General features: G+C 38.4%; 1 protein-coding gene across 7 annotated transcripts in view; it reads left to right on the top strand.

The window, feature by feature from the left end:
• PLCE1 (phospholipase C epsilon 1) overlaps window positions 1-22,356 on the top strand; it is a 174,606-nt gene that overhangs the window by 141,714 nt on the left and 10,536 nt on the right. For 5 of the 7 annotated variants that reach the window (XM_068397333.1, XM_068397335.1, XM_068397331.1 and 2 more), the window contains 15 exons: window positions 2,030-2,152; window positions 2,238-2,374; window positions 3,328-3,566; window positions 4,577-4,638; window positions 4,769-4,934; window positions 6,733-6,840; window positions 7,259-7,375; window positions 7,458-7,616; window positions 8,636-8,759; window positions 12,004-12,045; window positions 12,805-12,929; window positions 13,640-13,757; window positions 17,979-18,110; window positions 19,009-19,299; window positions 20,070-20,233. In XM_068397333.1, coding sequence (XP_068253434.1) covers window positions 2,030-2,152; window positions 2,238-2,374; window positions 3,328-3,566; window positions 4,577-4,638; window positions 4,769-4,934; window positions 6,733-6,840; window positions 7,259-7,375; window positions 7,458-7,616; window positions 8,636-8,759; window positions 12,004-12,045; window positions 12,805-12,929; window positions 13,640-13,757; window positions 17,979-18,110; window positions 19,009-19,299; window positions 20,070-20,233 — 2,107 coding nt within the window. The remainder of the gene's footprint in view (window positions 1-2,029; window positions 2,153-2,237; window positions 2,375-3,327; window positions 3,567-4,576; window positions 4,639-4,768; window positions 4,935-6,732; window positions 6,841-7,258; window positions 7,376-7,457; window positions 7,617-8,635; window positions 8,760-12,003; window positions 12,046-12,804; window positions 12,930-13,639; window positions 13,758-17,978; window positions 18,111-19,008; window positions 19,300-20,069; window positions 20,234-22,356) is intronic. The other 2 variants (XM_068397336.1, XM_068397332.1) reach the window with 1 other exon arrangement.

Below are 22,356 nucleotides of genomic sequence, written 5' to 3'. Positions count from 1 at the left end.
CAAATTCCAAAGTTCTTTGGAAATCTAGTGCTGCCTGTAAGGTGGAGGAAGCAGGGGAAAGGGTGGTAACACCACTGGGAAACAGATAACAGGTTATGGAAAATTGGAGACGGGGGCTTATTTGCAAAGAGAGAGTAAACTGCCTCTCTTATTAGCTGTATACAGGTATAATCCAGACTGCTACTAATTACAGTTTGATTGTTGGTGGTAGTGGGGTTTTCCTGTTTTTTTTGGCTTTTTTTTTTAACAACCTGTATTTATTACCCATGGAACAATTGTGGAAGATACTCTTTAGTGATCAGATATGGTGAAATGCTGAGCATTATCATCTCCTGCTGGTCTTCTGTTTGGTACTGTGCAGTTCCAGTCTGTTTTCTGGAGTCAAGAGACTCCTCATCATGGTTTATTTTTCTTGTCTGATAAAAATGTTAGGAATGATTTTAGCCAAAAAGTTATATGCAGTATGTCAGTATTTGCCATAGTGATGTCAAAAAAATTGAACACTATCAACTAAAGTAGATGGTATTTTTTAATGCTTTTAAATCACATTCTGTTTTCAATTGCATGCATCCATCCCAGGCCAGGAGTGAAAGAATCTGATCTAGCATATTTATGTAAAAAGTCATCTGCTAGCAAGTGGACAGGACAACAAGCTGGTCCTATTTTTCCATCACAGCTGTTGGAACTATTTGTACTGAACCTGATGGCAGAATTCATAGATCAGATCTGAACATTACAGAGCAATAAAGTCTGACACACGGTCACCTAGTCTGATATTTTGAAACAAATACCGTAACTTCTGGAGTAAGTTATGTTTTGAACTAGACAATTATTGATATCTGTGCTGGCTGCTTAGATCCCTCCCTTTTCAGGATGCTGGTGCTGGCAGATCCCATTCCTACAGTGTGTGTTCATTGGTGTTTAGGCCCAGGAAGGGGCTCAAGAGCTCGGCCCATCCTGCTGTCATCATTGCAAATTAGTACATGAAATTCACTAAGAACTTGTTCATACTGCTTAAGGAATAGTTCAAGTAGGGGCCTAACTACACTTACTAGTGTAAATCCTGTAGTAGCCTAAAGATTTTGGGATGTGGCTTTTGGAAATGTACTGGTTCTGCTTCAAAAACTTGGTTCAATTGCACAACTTAGGTTAACAATTGCAGTTATAAAGAAATTGGCTGGTCTTGGTATTATGAAAGTCAACTAAAATAATTAGCACCAAACAGCTAGTTGTTTCTGTGATCATTTTCTGCCCTTGCTCTCAAGAAATTCCAGTCTGCTTTCCTTCCTTCAGCCCCTGAAGCTGAAAGGAGGAAATCATTAGAACCTCATTTCTAGAAGGAAATGGTCTCCAGAGGCTACTGTCCAAGCCTAAAAGAAGAGCAGCACTGTAGCTTGACCTGTCTTGGAGGTATCTGATGATAGTCCCAACTGTTCTTGCGAAGTATCTGGGAAACCCATGGGCTGGGAAACAATGAGGATTGAGTGCCAGGAAAGGGGAAGGGTTATCCTTCTTAAAATCTGCACCTTTAGAGCTCCCAGATATAAGAAACCTCATCTGCATATGGAAGATATTTGTTTTTCTTGCGTATCCAGGTATTTTGACAGCGCAGAGCTTTAAGGAACTCTATATCCCTTTTATTTTTCCCTTAGCAAATCTTCAATGAACCTCATAAACAGCCTGTGCTACCAGTATACTGGCATTGTTTTCTTTAAAGGGAAAATGAGAATGCTTTCATTTGTGCCATTTGCATCAGGCCCTTTTACACGTGGAAAAATGTTAAATAGCATCCATATATATTATTAATTCTGGCAAAGTCTGCAGTTGTGTTGAGGAAAAAGAACAGTTGCTGTGAAACAAGAAGGTACAAACTGTTATTATGCATCTTATAAGATACTGGTTTATTTGCTTCTTCCAGATATTGGTAATAAATGCAATAAACAAATAAAGTGTTAATGCAGTAATGCATAATGTTTCAATAAGTGAAAATTTAACATAACCAAACTACAGAAGTCTGTTTCTGATTTAGTACATGGAGCAGCAGCAGCTGGCATGGCCGCGTTAAAGGAGGAATGAAGGGGTTTCAGAACTTCATGGTGTCTGATAGTAACATGACTTTTGTGGAATTTGTAGAGCTCTTCAAATCTTTCAGGTAAAATATATTTTTATTCTGTACTGATATCATTCATCCAAGTTTATAAAAGAGCAAAAATTGAACTTTTCAACTCTTTTTGCAGTGTCCGTAGCCGCAAGGATCTGAAAGACCTTTTCGATGTCTATGCTGTGCCTTGCAATCGATCCGGTTTAGAGCCTGCTCCACTTTATACTAATTTGAAGATTGATGAAAATAGCAGTGGATTCCAGCCTGATTTAGGTTTGTTAAAGAGGAAAATACAGCTGTTAGACTGCTGAACAGTTTCAGCAGTCTTTTTTTAAGACAAAGTGTCTCAGTCAGTCTCATAAAGAACTATCAATTATAAGTTGAAGTAGAGGATTGCTGCCGTATTCCACTAATACGTAGTTAGCAGGATGTAAGACAGATTCTTTGTTCAGAAGTCAAGGGCAGGAAAAGTATTCCTGCTTTATATTAGCCAGCTATATTTGTAACTGGTATAGCAGAGGCATAAAACTTGTTGCTGAGTGTCTGGGCCCAACACAGGGATCTGTACCTGGATGCAGGAGCTCTGGAATGGCTAAACCACTGAGCAAATGTAGGGAGGAGAAACGAGGAGGCTGTGCCCTGTGTCTCATTTGGTTGTTTTTTTCCTGTCTAGTTTCCTAGTAGATCTGCTTTATATGGGACAAGGGGGAAGGAAACCTCTGTTCCCCTTGACATTCCCCAGTTACCATAATCAAAGTCTGGAGCTTTGTACACATTTAAAGAAAACAGTCTTTCTGCCAAGCAGCCTGTGGAGAGGGTACGGTACAATTGGCATATGGGACTGGAAAATGATAAACAGTGACTGCACAGGAAGGGGATGGGGCTGTATGCAGCGAAGGAAAGGCTTAGAGGCTGTACGTGGTGGTGAGAGGAAGCAGGAGGGTCCTGGATGACAGTGTGTGAGGCTGTGAATCCATGTTAAAGGTTTTAGGGTTTTGTTTATAGTAATTGAACACTTACAGTCCGCTCCCACTGTTTTCATACATGCTTAATACTCTTTCTTCTACTAGTGAATAGAAACAAGATGGTTTTGTTCTAATTCACTGTGTCAGTGCTAAAATAGTCAGATGTTAGTGTATTATATATTACATTATATTCTCTACAGTGTATATAATACATGTAACTATATAGCTTATATTTATATTCCTTTTTTTTTTTCTTTTAAGATTTGTTGACTAGGAATGTTTCAGACCTTGGTTTGTTCATTAAGAGCAGGCAGCAACTATCAGATAACCAGAGGCAAATATCTGATGCTATTGCTGCTGCCAGTATTGTAACCAATGGTACTGGGGTTGAAAGCACATCGCTGGGAGTATTTGGAGTGGGAATCCAGCAGCTAAATGACTTCCTAGTGAATTGCCAAGGAGAACACTGCACCTATGATGAAATCCTCAGTATTATCCAGGTCTGTAATACAAAATCTTGCAGTTCCTTTTACTTGAACTCTTGTTACTTCTGTTTTCCCTGCCAGCATTGTCCGCCTTGTATTCAGAATAGCATATCTATGTGGATATCTCTTTTCACACTAATGTTGTCAGTACCATTTACTTGAATTTAAAATTTAATACTATCTTTATTGCGGGCTATAAAATTGTGTAGATGTCCATAAAAAGAAAAAATATTCATGCAAATAAACATTTTTATTGGCTATGCGTGCTTTACCTGGAAAGGGACATCACCACTTGGGAAAAGTATTCATGACAGTGAATTGTTTTCTCCTTGACTCTGACCACCTTTGGTAGCGCTTAACCCTCATTTGGAACTTAAAAAAACACCATTTCCACATATTTTACTTTTATTATAAAAAATTTTCGAGAGTAAACATGGACATCTTATTCCCTTATATACAGTGGCTGAAGTTATTAGAAAGTATGTATAAAATTTTGAATTCCTCCAAACATGCATAATATACTCAAAAATTAAGCCCCCGCTTAGCAGTAACAAAGGCTAAAAATTGTATATTTCAACTATCAATATGTAATATAAAATTACGAAGTTTAAAAGGCAGAAATTCTAAAGAAACATCAAGTTAGCACACCACAAGTCTCTTTAATTAAAGGTGGTGGTGTGTTGTGTTTAAGCACAATAGATAGGAGAAGAGTGACTGATTATAGATCCTTTTTAATTTCGGCTTAGGTGCTGAATCTGCTTTGAACAGGAGGGTGGATTAGATGACCTCCCAACATCCTTTCATCCTTTCCAACCTGAATGTTTCTATGATTTAGTTATAAGTTTAATATGCTTATTTAGTGATTTGTACAACAAGCATGAGCATACTGCAGACACCTAACTACTTTATCGCCAGAAAGACAGGTTTTAGTTAGTTCAATGTGCAGACTACACTATGAAAATACGAAAAAGCCATATTTCTAAAAATTCTTATTATATACCTCTTAAACTTCTTCCTCCTTATAGAAATTTGAACCCAGTGTGAATATGTGCCAGCACGGGCTGCTATCTTTTGAAGGATTTGCAAGGTAATTAATTATGTGTTAATTTATATATATACACATATAAAAATAGATGACACCAGTGTGTTGACATTTGTATGACAGTCACGAAATACTCAGCACAGCATGAAATTCCCTCACATCTTCTCATTTCTAGATTTTTGATGGATAAAGACAACTTTGCCTCCAAAAATGATGAGTCACAAGAGAATGCTGAGGACTTGCAATTTCCACTGTCGTATTACTACATTGAATCTTCACACAATACTTATCTTACTGGCCATCAGCTTAAAGGGGAGTCCTCAGTAGAACTCTACAGCCAGGTATGCAGGATTTGATCATTGTGTAGCTTTCAACATGAACTTGTTTATATAACTGGAAAGTCGAAGCAGCATGACCTTTTTGCTTTGAAAATCTAAATGTCCTAAACCCCTGCTTGCAAAACATTGGAAAACATGATGTGTGGGAAAGCTGCCTTGTAAGCACAGTTGTGCTCAAGTGCCTTTTCTAAGGCAAAAAAAAATGGTTTTAGTTTGAGATTCATAGCATTTAGACACCAGTCGGTCTGACCCAACCTACTAAAATTAGACTTTCCCACAGGAAAGACTGATCTAATATTTTAGTTCATTCAGATGTCAAAAACACTACTCAAATACTGTACATTGCACTGCAAAGACAAATTTCAAATGGAACTATAACTTCTGAAAACATTACTTCTAGGAATATTCTACGATTTTTTAGACTTTATGCCTGATTGGTGTTGAACAGGAAAAGAACGATTTCTCCCTAGGGCTCTTGGTTCTGTGTTTGTTTGTGTGTATATATATATTTGTGTGTCTGTGTACTTACCAAATGCTAGAGAAAGCATCAAATTTCCTGTGAGTAGTGTTTTCATTACTCTAAATGTTAATGACTCACCATTGTGAAGGGCTCATCTGGCATCCCATGAGCTGCTTCTCCTGGAGTTGTAAGACAGAGGGGTGAGGCTGTGTTAGGAAAGCCTGAATAGCATGATTGCATTGAATAATGCAATTGCAAAGGAGGTTTCTGTAGTAGCACTGCACAGAGTGATGTGAGTATTGTATTGGGAATAGATGGGAAGTGAGATAGAGCTCAGCTGGCCCCAAAATTTGTGTGATGCAGAAAAGCTTCTTCCTGTCCCTCAGGTAGTTGTCACCAGAAGAGAAGGGACACTTTGTTCTGGCTCAGTGTGGCTGGCTCTCACAGAAGTGGTGGTGTGCCAGCTATGGACACAACTACCTGAAATCTAATTATTCAGGTTTTGAATAAGAGAAGTAATTTTTTCTTTGTTCATGAATGTTTTTGCTGGAAATGGTTTTGATTGTTGAGATCTTTGTTTTCAGTAAAATATTTAATTGTAACACACATAACTCGATGATAGGCATGCTAAATATTGATAGCAATAATAAGCTGGGCTGCCAACAGATGGGTTAGCTTATCTTTCCCTCCATCCTTCCTCTTTGCTTTCTTCAGTGGTCTTCTAGCAAGTAGAGCTTTCTAAAACAAATAAATGAATAAATAAAAAATGGATGGATGGATGGATGGCTGTAAATTAGCTTAATATAATTAAATAAGATGGCCTGGCACATTTCCATTCTAACTATCCTTGTGGAAGTTGTTCATAAGACATTATTTTCAGACCTTCTACTTAAAAAACTAACAACAAAAAGAACTGTAGATGCCATGCCCATAAACTGTCATGGTTAGCCTGGAATAAATTGCCATGTTGCTTTATAGCTTCTTTTGCAGGTAGAAATATGGAAGTGTTTCTTTCCCTCAGAATGTTAAGCTATACATTAAGAACCACTTTTTGCAAACAGATTCCATGTGTCCTGTAAGGTACCATGAATTTCAAAGCTTTATGGTGCTTCTCCTAAGAACATAAATGATTTCTTCATTTTCCCACTCTTTCTCAACCTAGGGAATGCAGTTAGCTGGGGACTGTAGCTTCTGTGGGCTGTGTTTACTTCACAGAGATGGCTCTTTGCAGCACTTTTGCTGAATCACTGGGCTTTCATTTAGCTCTGCAATGCCTGTCTTCTGCTTTGATGGCATGAGACTGTGGCTTATATGTGCTTACACTCTTCAATTGCATTGTAGGTTCTTTTACAAGGCTGCAGAAGTGTAGAATTAGACTGCTGGGATGGCGATGATGGGATGCCTATCATTTATCATGGGCACACTCTTACTACTAAGATCTCTTTTAAGGTATGCTGGTAATTGCACATAGAAACAAAAAATGACAAGAAAATCAGTAACTTTTTCTCAAATGAAGGAAAAAATTTGCCTACTAGAAAAGTACAGAGCCTAATGGGCTAAATCCTAATAGTCCAGAGTTCATATTCTATGTCAGACATGAACTCCTCAATTGTAAACTTTATGCTTTTCAAATTAGTTTTTGTAGCATATGTGCTGTGATTTTCTGTCTTTTTATTGTCAACATAACTAACATAAGTAGCTGTTACCAGTTCTGTTTTAACAAGGTGCTAGGTTGATCTGTAGGAGCTTGTTTTGAAAGCAAACTGTGGACTCTTTCTTCTTAGAGGGGAAAACAGATGCCTTCTTTCTCCCCTTTCTCCCCAGCAAAATAATCACGTGTTCTTCCAATGACCTTTCTTTCTCACAGGAGGTAGTTGAAGCTATCGATCGCAATGCATTTATCACCTCCGATATGCCAATTATCATATCAATAGAAAACCACTGTTCATTGCCTCAGCAACGCAAGATGGCTGAAATTTTCAAGGTAGGCCATAAATTGTGGTAAATTATTTTAAGCACATGCCTTGGGATTTTCCATAATACAGCACATGTTCTTGATATTTCAGAATGTATTTGGAGATAAGCTGGTAACAAAGTTTTTGTTTGAGAGTGACTTTTCTGATGATCCCATGCTCCCTTCACCTGACCAACTGAAAAGAAAAATCCTGCTTAAAAACAAGAAGCTGAAAGCCCATCAAACACCAGTGGATATATTGAAACAAAAGGTAAAGTCCTTCCTTAATAGCAAGCAGTGAGACATAACTTTTGTTAGAAATAATTCATTTGTATTTAAAGTTTTTGCCATTCTAATATGTACAGCAGAATAATCTAATGCAGATTCATGCTTGGAAGACTCACGGTGGATTGCAACACTTCCAAATAAGTAAAGAGGACACATAATGAAGTATAGATACAGCATAACAAAATTTTAGTGTATTTTAGTTTTATAATACTTCATAATATTATGATTAGCACCACATGCCCTGTGTGATAAACATAAATGAAGTTTCACTCTGAGGCTATAACATTTGCTCTTCATGTTTGTTGAGAAATAGTGATGTGCATTCAGTATGTTTGTATATATACAGTTTGTAGTAATTTTTAGTAGAATTCTGCTTTGTTTCTTTTTTTAATATTCCAGCCAGGCAAATACTCTCTTTCTTCCTCCCTTTTTGGGGGGACTCTCCTATTCAAGTAGTGCTTATACCTATATGAGAATTTTTTTGGTTTCTAAAAATTAAGGCTGTATCTCTGGTAGCCTCAATTTAACAATGTCTGTGGTTAGTCAGCAATTATATTGAATCCTTGAAAACTAATTGCTTTTACCCAAAATGTAAACACAATTGAATTAGAATTTAATTCTTATATCAGAATAAGTAAATCACACTGATTGTACCAGTATATGGACATTCTCCATCTTTTAAAAAAAGTTTTAAACTGTTTCCAAACCAGCATACCTCAGACTGGAAAAAGGCAGCTTTGCTCTGAATAGTGTGCAAAGAGGACATTTTCCCATAATTGATTAGATTTCATATCTTATTGGGTGGTTTTCTACCAATACAGTTTTCTTTATATTCAAACCCTTAAAATGGTGTTTTAATTTGACTTTAACAGTCTTACTTATTTCTCATTACATGTATTCAGTGCTTTCATATAAATAAAATAAGATGCAAACAGTGATGAAAACTCTCTTGCTTTTTAAAAATACTTATCAATAATGTAATAAGTGGTTCTGTTGCTGTAGGCTCACCAGCTGGCGCATATGCAAGCACAGGCTGGCAATGGTGGTAGCAACGCCACACCTACCAATGAAGAGGAAGAAGATGAAGAGGATGAATATGACTATGACTATGAATCTCTCTCTGATGGTAACATTTATTTATTTATTTATTACAGTGCTGTTGTTAGAACTGTAGCAATAAGGTATGTAAATATTCTAGTTCAGGAATGATGTAGGTATGTTGATCTTCCCTTGTGAGAGGAAGATGTACTAAATGTCCTTGGTGGCACTTAGGTGCAGTAGTCTATAATATTGTGAAAATAATTTGACTGTGTAGAGGACTTGAGTGTGACTTTAGCTCCAACCATTAGGTGTTGTAACTGTGCAGTGTATGCTAAATTGTAGTCTTTATAAATTATATTTTATGTTATTTATATTATGCAAAAATGATTGTGTTCATAGTGTACTCTATCTACATTCACCTGTATTGTCTTTCATAAGGAGTGTAGACACCTGAAAGTTCAAGGTTCACAACAGGCTTAGCCCTTGCATCTGCATGACTGCCATTAAATTGACCTAAGATGCAGATTCTCCAGTCCTCGTTGGTTACTGTCTAATCTCAGAGACCCCTGAAGTACCTATTTCGGTTACAGTTTCAGCATCAGCTGTTCACTTCATGCGTAAAGGTAGAGAAGCCACTGAGTCCCTGACTTGTTCAATGAAGATGGCTTTATTAAAGCTTTAGCTGCACAGTGGAAAAATGGCAAGGCATACCTTACTGACTTGCCTTGTAAGTTCACGTGCTGTCTACGCTTCAGCTATCCTAGCCTTCAGGAACGGGCAGTTTAGCATAAATCTACCTTTAAGAGCAGTTCATAGATTGGATATAATGATTGGCATGCCAGAGGTGATAAAAAATACTGCATTTAGTAACTTTCACTACTTCCTTAGCTCTCTGGTTCAATCAGACACATTTGATTCAACTACAGATGAGGGACAGAATGTGCCACACTGAGGCAGCTGAGCTGAAGTTACGCATCTTTTTTTTACTTCTCTTGCTGCGGGCTGGTAGATTCTAGTAGAGCAAACAGCTGGAGTCAGAAATATTTAATCTTCTCAAGTTTTGTCAAAGGACATTTGTCAAAACCCCCATGCATGGATTGAACAAGCGGGATACATCTGAATGAGTTACTTGTTATTTTTAATTGGTAATTTTCAGAGAATATATCAAAGTAGATCACAGTGCATTTACCCAGTGAGACAGCAGTGATGGTACAAGTGATACCAAATGCTGCACCATTGTTAAGTTCCATAAATAGGTCATAAAACTGACCAAGGGGACAAAAAAGTTCTAGATATGCTTCCGTGTAGATAAACATATGGTAATACATTTAGGGGGAAAAAAAATAAACCTTGCTTACATGATTCTAAGCTCACCAATGGTAGTATCAGTTTGGGGGATCATTGAATTATTGAAAGTTCTCTGAAATCCTCAGCTTGGTGTGCAGTGACAGCCAAAAGATGGGAATCATCAGGAACAGTACTGGAAACAAAACATAAAAAACCTATATAAAACCTTAGTGTGCCACAACTTGAGTTCTGTGTCCAGCTCTTGCCTCCAGATCTCGAGAAGGATATGGTGGAGTTAAGGAAGTTAGAGAGAAGGGCAACCAAAAAAGTAAAGGGCATGTGGCAGTGGCCTTGCATGAGTCTGAAAAGGCTGGAATTCTCCAGCTGGTAGAGAAGAGGACTTGAGGGGTGAATTTGAAACAGGTTTACTAAATCATGAAGTGGTGGATAAGGAGAGTACAGAACAGTACTCATTAGATCTAGGAGGTGCTCAGTAAAACAAGTGGAAGATCAGTCTAAAACAGGTAAAATAAAGTATTTCTTTGTGCAGCTGGTAGTAAACTTCTGGAATTTGCTGCTACGGGAAATTGCAGAGGCAAACGGTATCAGCAGATTGAAAAAAAAAGATTGGACAAATTCATGGACAGGTTTATAAGCAAATGTTATATGTAGAAATGTACAGTCCAACATCCCTAATATTCAGCAATTGTGGATGTTGGGGTGGTACTAGGGCAGTGGACCATGACTAGTGGCTGGATGCTGTCTTTAAACAGCACCTCCCATTACAGAATCACAGAACCACAGAATGTTTGGAAGGGACTTCGAAAGATCATCTAGTCCAATCCCCCTGCCGGAGCAGGATTCCCTAGATCATATCACACAGGAACGCGTCCAGGCGGGTTTTGAATGTCTCCAGAGAAGGAGACTCCACAACCTCTCTGGGCAGCCTGTTCCAGTGTTCGGTCACCCTCACCGTAAAGAAGTTTTTCCTCATATTTATGTGGAACCTCCTGTGTTCCAGCTTGCACCCGTTGCCCCTTGTCCTGTCAAGGGATGTCACTGAGAAGAGCCTGGCTCCATCCTCATGACACTTGCCCTTTACGTATTTATAAACATTAATGAGGTCACCCCTCAGTCTCCTCTTCTCCAAGCTAAAGAGACAGCTCCCTCAGCCTCTCCTCATAAGCCACTGACATTGCCACTGTCAGAAAGAGTGCCAAGCTAGATGAACCATTGATCTGACAGTTGGGCATGTTCTCCTAGGTAAACAGTAAAGTACTTCACTCATTGAACATTTAAGTCTAATAGGTACCTGTTTAAGTTCTAGGTACCATGTTCAGAAAAGATGTAAGGCTCTAGCATGCCCTGCAGCACAGGACTTCTTTCCAGCTGGCCTCTTATTTACATTACTTACTTCTGTGTTTAATGATTTAAAAAACAGTCACAGAATGAATGAATGCAGTTCAGGACCTGACGCTGCTTGTAGGATAGCAGTATTATTTATGCTACTGTGAAAATCTATGAGTTTGGTGCCGGTGCTGCCTTCAGTTGCGTTTTGCTACAAAGTTGGCATAACTGGCTACTTGAGAATACTACTTGTATGGGACAGGGTGGAGATAGTGTAGATGTAAATTGCTGTGAAAAACTTAGATCTTTGCTAACAGACTTGCCAGGAAAATATTGCGAGCTAACTGCAGTAAGTGATGTTTGGGCAATGTTCTAGTTAAGAGAAGGTTTGAGAAATCTCAAGCTAGCAAGAAACATCCACACCTTCCAATATATGAAGGAATCTGCGGCATGGTTTACTGCTTTATTACAATGATTATTCTTTGGGATCTTTAATTACGTTAATATTTTGGCAAAACTAATCTAAATAATGGTCTGTAAACTTTCTAAAAGATTTTCAGTTTTATTTTCCTTACTGATACATTAGGTTTGCATAAGGCTAATAGTTTTACAACTGACACTTAATTTTCATTTCTCTGGCTGTAAATCTTAATTTCCTTTACTCTTATTCCCTCTTTGACTCTGTTTCCCTGTAGCTGATGTCCTTAATGCTTCTCCTGCTCCTAACAGCCAGGAAGGTAAAGGCCATTTGGTTGAGCATTTTAACTGCATGAAATCAGCACTGCATCTCCAGCCTGTTAAATGTGACAGTGTGAATATATGGTTTCTACTTCATATTAAAAATGCAATCAGATATTTTTATGTGGCATTGTTAACTGGTCAGGAACCGTTAGAAGGCTGCATGTGTGACACTGGTTATGCATAAAAAGAATATGGTCAAAGCATCAGGAATATCAGGAATGAAATAAAACCATTCCTTTTGTGACAGTTAGAATATTTTGCTCTGGAAGGACCAAATTAGTAGGTGTAATATTCTCTGATAAATATTTAGCTTTGAAGAGGAATAGCTACAGATGTAAAAAATATTTGTTCCTGTGAATGTAAGGAGAGGAAAGCCAACACTTGCTATACAAAGAAGTGTACATGTTTGATGTGGTTAATTGTGTTTGGACTTGAGCAATTCTCTGTTGTTCAGCAATATCAGTTGTTTTCAGATGGCAAGCTTAATTCATTAGATGATTTTGTTTAAAGCATCATCTGAGCACAAAAGGATGGGCTTTAAAAGAAGTGCAGTATATTAACCAAAGCTGAGCATTAAATTTTTAAAGTAGAAAGTTACTACTAAAAGAGAATGCTTTGACCAGTAAATGCATTATTTTGGCATCTGATTAGTCAGATAAGATTCACAGCATTGTCCACAAATATTGTTAATTCAAATTAAATTTCCAGTTGAAATTCTTTGGATTTATATTTATTAAAATCTCATTAATTTTTAGATAATATTCTTGAAGACCGACCTGAGAATAAATTATCAAGTGATAAACTGCAGTTTGAATATAATGAAGAGACTGCCAAACGAATAAAGAAGGCTGACTGTGCTACTTACAATAATAAAGGAAAGGTAGTTCTGCTTTTTCCCCCTTTCTTCTCAGCCACGCTTCAATATATAACCAGCTTCAAAGGGATTTGAGCAGTTTAGGTAACTGAGACATCAGATGGCAAATGTGCTTTAATGAAGACAAATAGTAGAAAGCATGAAACACACCAGAGAAAACAGATCAAATAGAACAAACAGTCAACATACTGTTCAAGAGAAGTCCTCAGAGGTTATTGTATATACAAGTTGTTTGGCTGGAAATTTTAACTGTCCTTGCTCTCAGTGAAAGACTTCATTGAAGCTAGATCCAGAAGTTTATTTAGATATCTAATTTCCATTAACATCGATGGAACTGAAGTTTTCATCTGAATCTTTAGCATCTTTATGTATCTAAATAACTTTAAAATATCACACTATGATCTCAGGTAGCCACATTACCTTTTATTAAATCATCTGACAACTGAACCTGTTTAGTAAATTGTAGTTTCTCCTGAACATGGATGGTTTTTGTCTAAGTGTTTGTAGAACTGACTGTGATTGAGGCCTTTGCATACTACCGCAGTATCAGTAACAGGTATTGATGCATAAACCTGCACATGGACATGTGTGAGGTGAAGACAACAGACCACATAGGAAGAATGAGATAAAGTTTTTTAAGGACATATGTAAGATATGCAAGAGTACTTTCACATTCAGTAATTTTTTTATTATATGTTCTTGGAATTGTCACTTAGGTTTATGACATGGAGCTGGGTGAAGAATTCTATCTTCCACAAAATAAGAAGGAAAGCAGACAGATAGCCCCAGAGCTATCAGATCTTGTCATTTACTGTCAAGCTGTAAAGTTCCCTGGTAAGTACACTGCCCTGTTTTATTGCTTTAAGCTTTCTAATTCTTGGAGACATTATGTTTATGCTTTGAATTAGTTAGTACAAGCATTTTCAAATTGAAGTAGTCAAGGAGCTTTTCTCTTGATGATTTGGTAGTCTACATAATAATAGCTCCTGGCTGAGAAGTAGTATTCATAAATTATGTGAAGACATACTGTTTGTCATATCAAAATGTTTACAAAAGTGAAATTTGCCAGTCTTCACAACTTAGACAACTGCTTCATTGCCAAATGGCAGACGACAGAAAGCTTTATCTTAAGAGCTCCAAGTTTCCATGTAAGGACCTACTGAATTAGGAAGGAAAATATTCTTAAAACCTTGCAGGAAGAGCTTGTCACATTTCTCTAAGTGACCTCAGTTTACCGTGTTTCACCTTTGCCTACAGCTGCATCTTCTGTTCCTTCCTAAGTGAACAGGAGGGGAGCCATTTGGGGGTAAAGCACCCTTTTCATGGGGTGGGTGAGGACAGCTGATTGCACACTGACACACACTCTTTATGGAAGGGATTAAGGAAATCAGAGAGTCTTCTTTTGTACGGTAGGAACAATAATATTTGCAGAGGAAAAGGAGAGGGAATAACTGAAGAGATCACTGATAGTTACTTGTTCAGTACTGAGACAGGAGGTTGAGTATGTTTTGGCTCATACTGTGTACATAAATATTTTAAATTGAGAATTTATTGTTTATTGATGTGTTTAACATTTTGAATGAAATATCTGCTTTTTAATGGAATGGTTCTCTGTGGAAAAGTTAGCAATTCTGCCAAATCATGATCTTATACAAATAGAACTATAATCAGATTAGAGAAGCTAACCAAACATAAAATAGTGTCAAATAGGCAAGATAAACATGCTGAAAAATGGAGATACATTCTTTTATAATCTTGTATAACTTTAAGAATTGTAGGTGTCACTTGTAAATATAACTTCTAAAAATTCAAATCTGATACTGTTTTTAATGAAATCTGCAATGAGATATCTTTCAAATAAAATATTTTCCTTTAAAGAATTATATTCAAGATTAAACAGAGATAGTTTAAGTTGTTCCAAGCATTTTGACACACAAAGAAGTTCTGATGTTCTAAGAAAACTTTAAAATATTTCAGTTTTTAATGTAATGTCAGTTATAAAAGAAACACTTGCTTTCCTTATCAGATTTCTTCCTCTTGTTTTAAAGGGGACATGAATAGAACAATTAAGAAAATTAGTTCCTTTCACAGATGAACACATGAAGCTGTAGAAATTAGTTTTCCAACAAACTTTGTCTCCTTTGAGACAAATACTACCTTCTCTGCAAGATATATAGACTTTCATGGCCATCATGCTACTGATCGGATTCCTGTGCTCAGCTGGAGGGCACAAACATGGTGCACTGCCGTAACCTAATATTGTCCATTAATAATTAGAACAAGGCTGGTAGATCCATGACTATGTAGCTCTATTGACTGAGTTCCTAACCAACTCAGAAAATGCAGGAGTTTTGGAAATAGGGAGGGCAGAATTCATGTCGGTGGCTGATCAATGATGTAAATATTTTAATTTTCCTGTCTTCATATATTCCTATTCTGTGTTTACAGTTGCCCATGTCCCTGAATGTTAATCACTGATTTGTGACTATAAAAAAGGACAAGGACCATTATGTTCACTTACCCTAGCCTACTGAGTAACACAGACTTCCCTAAGTGTTCCCTGGTCAAAACAGAATTTATCATGTGGAGACAATAACATTTCTTGTTTATAAAATCTCTGGTAACAAGGAACCCACCACAGCTCTTGTTGTATCAGTGGTTTTTGACACTTACAGTCCTTGCTTAACTTCAATTTCAGTCTGTTGGATATCATTATACCATTGTCTAAGAGGGTGAAGATCTGTTCTTTTGTGTCACCCAAGATGAGGGCAGTGAAGCGTACTTGAGCACAGTACTGCTATAGCCCACTGGCACGTGGCTTGTTGCCTTGGTGCTGAGGATCCTTACACAATGAGTAGAGAAAGTTGAGTACATGAAAACAGGATCTGCACAATCAAGTGCAGAGAGCAGTGAGTCACCTGAGCTAACCAACATGAAATTCAGTCACCATCTCCATTGTATCAGACTATCTGCCCCTATGGTATCACTTTTCAAGAAATTAAAGTGAACATTAAAAAGGGAACCCTACAAACAAAAGTACCATAAATTCTTTTTCAAGGTCTACAGACTCACAGACTAACTGGCTGTTGGTCTGAAACACATGGTGAGAAGGTGACAATTACAGTTTAACCTATTACTTCAGCGGTTAGAATAAGAAGGGTAAGGAAATTTACCATCCTCTGGATTAAAAACCTAAAGGCAGTAAAGCAGTGTGGTTACTTCTAACATGAGAGATGGGCACTAAATCCTCTAACTTGAAGGATATAGCATAGAGGTTGTAGAGAAATACAAAACATTTACTCTGTCATTATGGTAGTATGACAGGATCTATGTGCAGTATGGTGGGATCTAAGCTGGTCCTGCTTTGACCAGTTGACTTCCAGATCCTTGCCAGCCTCCACTATTTTATGAATTTATGATTGTATGAAGAGGTGATGCTGTATTTTGGAGTCAAGTTTAAATTGGAGTGAAAAATGGAGCTTGCCTCTGGGAGAAGGTGTGTCACATGCAAAGCATGGCCATGGGAAAGGCTGAAAGAAAACTCCCAGCTGCAGATGGCAAACCTCTGTGGCCATCACATTGGGTTCAGTTAACCCTGGTGTTTTCAATTGCAATCTCTGGTGATTTATGAGGTTAATCTGTTTCCTCAGTGACTGTCTCCACAACAGGATTTTGAAACCTGGATCTTGCATGCCAAATCCATTTGATCCATTGAAAACTGGGATTAAATAGTGCTGGAAGCACACAGTGCACAACTCCTCATTCTTCTAGCCAGTTCATATTCCTTGATCTCAGCTTCTACCATCTTCTGTGGTTTATGTGTATGCTTTGGCCCAAAGAGACAGTACGTCTCCAACACTGAAAACATTTATGTATATCCTAAATTTTACTAACCCAAGCAGTTCCACTGAAACTATCAGCATAATTTTACTAAGTACAAGTAGACATGCTGTAAAGATCGAGAGCTGAAAATTTACAGCTGTGGGCAGACTTCAACAGAAGAGAGTCCAATGTATCCTCTTTGTGATTTACACTTGTAGTTGAAATACTAGTATTAAATACAGAACTGTCTTTAGGCAGATGTGAATTGATGTGAGTTCATGAGGGTTGGTTTATGAGTCACAGTCAGGCAAATGACAAGTGTACTTGCTTTATTATATTTTATATCACAAGTACATCTTGGGTCTGTGAGAGCATCCTGCACCTCACTGCTGTGGGTGTCAGAATAACTATCGTGCATTTTGACTTACTTTAATTTTGGTCTGCCATGTGCTCTGTCCAAGTCAACAGAAAGAAACTGACCTTAAGGGGAATTAAGTCTGTTTACTTTACATTTAATCATTATTTTCCTGGAATGCATATGTTTGAAAAATAGCTATATTAGAGCTTCCCAGCTCCACTTCTAGTACATATTGACCATTAAATGCTTAATGGATTTTGCACACCAACCGTATTTCCCATCGTTGAAATACAAATTCTAAACAGAAGATAACTATGAAAACATCTTGAGGTTAAACTGGTTAACCAACAGCATTTGGGCTTTTTCCTTTACATTATATCTTTAAATCATATTTTTGCATTTATTTAATTACATAGGTATCCTGTCCTAGATGAATTCCATTATATTCAGTACCATACAAATTTATTGCTTCTGTAGAAAGGATTCTTTTTTAAATTATTCTAAAGATGACTGCATTGGGACTGTTACTGCAGAATTTTTTAGTATTAATTAGGACCATTTGGTAATTTGAGACAAAGCCACTGCCTTCCTCAAGCCAAAAAGTAAAATGCGGAAAAGTTATATCACATCTGTATTGCTTCATATAAGTTATTATATATATTATATATATAAACATACATAATATATATGTATATAAAGGCAAGTATGTATGTAAAGATGTTAAAATTAAATTATGGAGAAAAATACACTGCTTGCCCTGTGTACTATATAACAGGAGTATTCATGCCTTCAAAAATAATGTAAAATATGATGGAAAATGTCATGCCCTCTTGGTCATGTTTTTTGGCTCATTTATTTTACATTTATGGGAACAGGCTTGTCAACTCTAAACCCATCTGGCTCTAGCAGAGGAAAAGAAAGAAAAAGCAGGAAGTCCATTTTTGGCAACAATCCTGGCAGGCTGAGCCCTGGGGAGTCAGCTACTCTTGCCAAAGCATCTGGAAAAGGTAAAGTTAGCATCTTCTTTCACCAGTCACATGGAATGACTCTGTAATCCAACACATGTACCAGACCAAGTTGTTAAAGATCAAAGACTTTACAATGTGTAAGATGTTGAACTTTGGAATGGTTTTTCATTAGTGCAGCAGCTATTACAGTAACACTATTATAACTGAAGTGTTGAGTGTGGAATGTTAAAATAAGATTACCTGGTCAGGAATATGAAGACCCTAATTCCTAAATGATTCAAAACTAACATACATTTTAAGTGATGTATCTTAAAGTTTGTCTTTTAAAAGGTTAGAATGAATATTTTCAAAGTACAAATGGAAGGCAGAACTGTTGTTCCCTTTCTTATACTCATTTTCTGGCTCAAGGAACGTTGCATTTCTTTCAGCCCAAGGGCATGGTTGCAGCAGACAGGTTAGATTCGCTTCTAGAGGCCAGTGTCCTAAAAATGAAGAAGTCTAGTGCCTAATACTAATAAGTATTTTGCTGGCTTTGTCCCCTAACTCTTACGGCACTCTGTAGACCGCCTGTTTGGAGACTTTAGCAGATGGGTTTCAATCTTGTCTCCCTTCCTCATGTAAAATGTATAAATGAGAAGAATGGAATTTTATTCCATTATTTTATTCAGGCAAATGCCAATTAAGTGTTTATTTATTAAAATGGTTGTTAGCACATCTAATCACAGTATCATTTCAATACTTAAACATTATGTTTCCTCTCATGGATTGTTCTTGCTATATAAGAAGGAACGTGATGCTTATGCTGAGTAGAGTCATTTTCCAGGATCACCTTTTTCTACTATAACGAAAATATGCACACATATGTCACTAGAAAACATTGAATTCTTGGAGTCTTTGGATCTGCAGCTGTAACTTGAAGGTACTGTTTATTTTCCAGGTCCCTTTGACGTGATGCGGCAGACCTGGGAAGATCCTTGCTCTCCTTACAACTCTCCAGCTTCTCTCAGTGCTATCATACGGACGCCCAAGTGCTATCATATCTCCTCCCTGAACGAGAACGCTGCCAAGCGGCTGTGCAGGCGATACTCTCAGAAGCTGATCCAGCACACCACCTGCCAGCTCCTGAGGACCTATCCCGCTGCTACACGCATTGACTCCTCAAATCCCCATCCACTGATCTTCTGGCTCCATGGTGTACAGCTCGTGGCTCTTAACTACCAAACAGATGGTATGGGTACATGAACGCACATTTTAATACATTTTGCTTTTGAAATAAGTCCTTAAACTGTGAATTTGTATTTGATGTTTGCTTTTACCTGCTGTCACGAGGGGATGTACCTGTCTGCGTGACCCAGCACAAGGAAGTTCATACCATGACAATCTGTTCCTTGAGAGTAGCAATCACAGAGTTCAGGAGCTTTATGCCAATGCAGTAGATCTCCTAATAGAACAGAAATGCCTGGACAGCAACACCTTCCATTTTATTTTTATTTTATTGCTGAAGGTTGTTTTTTTTCCCCAGTTCAAGTAACTGTTATCCCTTTCTGACAATTTCAACTATAAAAAGGTACTGAACTATTTGTTACTTTGAAGTGCCACCTTGGATGCTGGTTTAATGTTGTTCAAAATGGTTTTGGGCCATTTTTTATGCTATCTTGTGTTACTTCACCTTTTTGATGGGGGATCCATTAGGTCATCTACAAAGCTACAGAGTCAGCTCTTTCATTCTGCAGTACAGGGCAAATACCTAGAAACTTCTCAGAGAACAGGTGTAGGCAAGCCCAACAGTTGCATAAAGACAACAGAAAGGGATAGAAAAGAATGAAATGTTCTTATAGGTTTTGGATACATACATTACAGCTATCGCTGAAAGCCAAGAATGAGTTGACAGGACACAACTAAAAAAAAAGATACTTAAAACATGTCTTTGTCTTCACTGTTACAGTTTTTCTGTTGTACCATTGCTCTTTGTCAGTTTTGGCTGCCTTACTTTCACAGATCTTCCTCTGCAACTTAATGCAGCGATGTTTGAGGCTAATGGCGGCTGTGGATATGTTTTGAAACCTCCTGTTCTGTGGGATAAAAGTTGTTCAATGTACCAGCAGTTTTGTCCATTAGAAAGAGATCTGGATAATAAGGAACCAGCTATATACTCTTTAACAGTAAGTGCATAAAAAGGGAATTTCGTACGGCCAGATAGAAGTAGACAATGTTCAGCTACAGTCTTTAACCAGCATTACAGTCGTGCTTCTGTATGAAAAGATTAAACCTTTAATTGTTGCTTGTACTTCTGAAGGTCAGCATAACTAAAAGAAATTGGAGGGGGAAGGAGCAAATAATTCTTTCTTTTATTTTATTGGCTGGTTTGTATCCATAGTTACTTTCACTGTTTCCTTTACAATATTTGTTGAAACCCAGTCCTGAAAGCATTTTCCCTGGGACTACACAACTGTGTAAAATTAGACATGTGCCTGGATGTTCCACATGTTTGTGAACACTTGAGAAGCTACACAAAAAGCCATTATAAAAAGCTATACTGAATATTAAAAAAAATTTTTTTAAAGTTATATAGTAAGATATATCATTCATGGATTTATGGCCAAAAAAAATGTATTCTAAGAAGCTAGTCCCTTCCAGGAAATGTTTCAGAAGAGTAAGATTCGTAAGTATCCTAGTTGGTGGATGAGCCAACTAGGAGAGGAGCGCTGCTGGATCTTATCCTCACTAACAAGGTGGGTCTGGTTGAAGAGGTGAAGGTTGAGGGCAGCCTTGGTTGTAGTGACCATGAGATGGTAGAGTTCAGGATCTCATGTGGCAGGAACAGAATAGCTAGCAGAATCACAACCCTGGACTTCAGGAGGGCCAACTTTGGCCATTTCAAGCAATTGCTAGGGGAAATCCCATGGGACAGGGTACTAGAAGGTAAGGGGGCCCAAGATAGTTGGTTAGCATTCAAGGACTGCTTCTTCCGAGCTCAAGATCAGAGCATCCCAGCAGGTAGGAAGTCAAGGAAGGGTAGCAGGAGACCTGCATGGTTAAACAGGGAACTGCTGGGCAAACTCAAGTGGAAGAAGAGGGTGTACAGATCATGGAAGGAGGGGCTGGCCACTTGGGAGGAATATAAGTCTGTTGTCAGAGGATGTAGGGAGGCAACTAGGAAAGCTAAGGCCTCCTTGGAATTAAACCTTGCAAGAGAGGTCAAGGACAACAGAAAGGGCTTCTTCAAATACATTGCAGGTAAAGCCAACACTAGAGGCAATGTAGGCCCCCTGATGAATGAGGTGGGGGCCCTGGAGACAGAGGATAAAAAGAAGGCGGAGTTACTGAATGCCTTCTTTGCCTCTGTCTATACTGCTGGAGGCTGTCCTGAGGAGCCCCGGACCCCTGAGGCCCCAGAAGAAGTCAGGATAGAGGAGGAACCTGTCTTGGTAGATGAGGGCTGGGTCAGGGACCAATTAAACAATCTGGACGTCCATAAATCCATGGGCCCTGATGGGATGCACCCGCGGGTGCTGAGGGAGCTGGCGGAAGTCATTGCTAGGCCACTCTCCATCATCTTTGCTAAGTCGTGGGCAACGGGAGAGGTGCCTGAGGACTGGAGGAAAGCGAATGTCACTCCAGTCTTCAAAAAGGGCAAGAAGGAGGACCCGGGTAACTATAGACCGGTCAGCCTCACCTCCATCCCTGGAAAGGTGATGGAACAACTTGTTCTTGATGCTGTCTCTAGGCACATCAAGGATAGGGGGATCATTAGGGGCAGTCAGCATGGCTTCACCAAGGGGAAGTCATGCTCAACCAACTTGATAGCCTTTTATGAGGATGTAACCCGGTGGATAGATGATGGTAAAGCTGTGGATGTGGTCTATCTCGATTTCAGTAAAGCGTTTGACATGGTCTCCCACAGCATCCTCGCAGCTAAACTGAGGAAGTGTGGTCTGGATGATCGGGTAGTGAGGTGGATTGTGAACTGGCTGAAGGAAAGAAGCCAGAGAGTGGTGGTCAATGGGACAGAGTCCAGTTGGAGGCCTGTGTCTAGCGGAGTCCCTCAAGGGTCGGTACTGGGACCAGTACTATTTAATATATTCATTAATGACTTGGATGAGGGATTAGAGTGCGCTGTCAGCAAGTTCGCTGATGACACAAAACTGGGAGGAGTGGCTGACGCGCCGGAAGGCTGCGCAGCCATTCAGAGAGACCTGGACAGGCTGGAGAGTTGGGCGGGGAGAAATTTAATGAAATATAACAAGGGCAAGTGTAGAGTCCTGCATCTGGGCAAGAATAACCC

Source organism: Nyctibius grandis, chromosome 4 (genome assembly GCF_013368605.1).
Source record: "Nyctibius grandis isolate bNycGra1 chromosome 4, bNycGra1.pri, whole genome shotgun sequence".
In the NCBI taxonomy this organism is placed as follows: domain Eukaryota; kingdom Metazoa; phylum Chordata; class Aves; order Nyctibiiformes; family Nyctibiidae; genus Nyctibius; species Nyctibius grandis.
The sequence above is the reverse complement of the archived record's forward strand: the minus strand, read 5'-3'. Positions and strand labels throughout refer to the sequence as shown.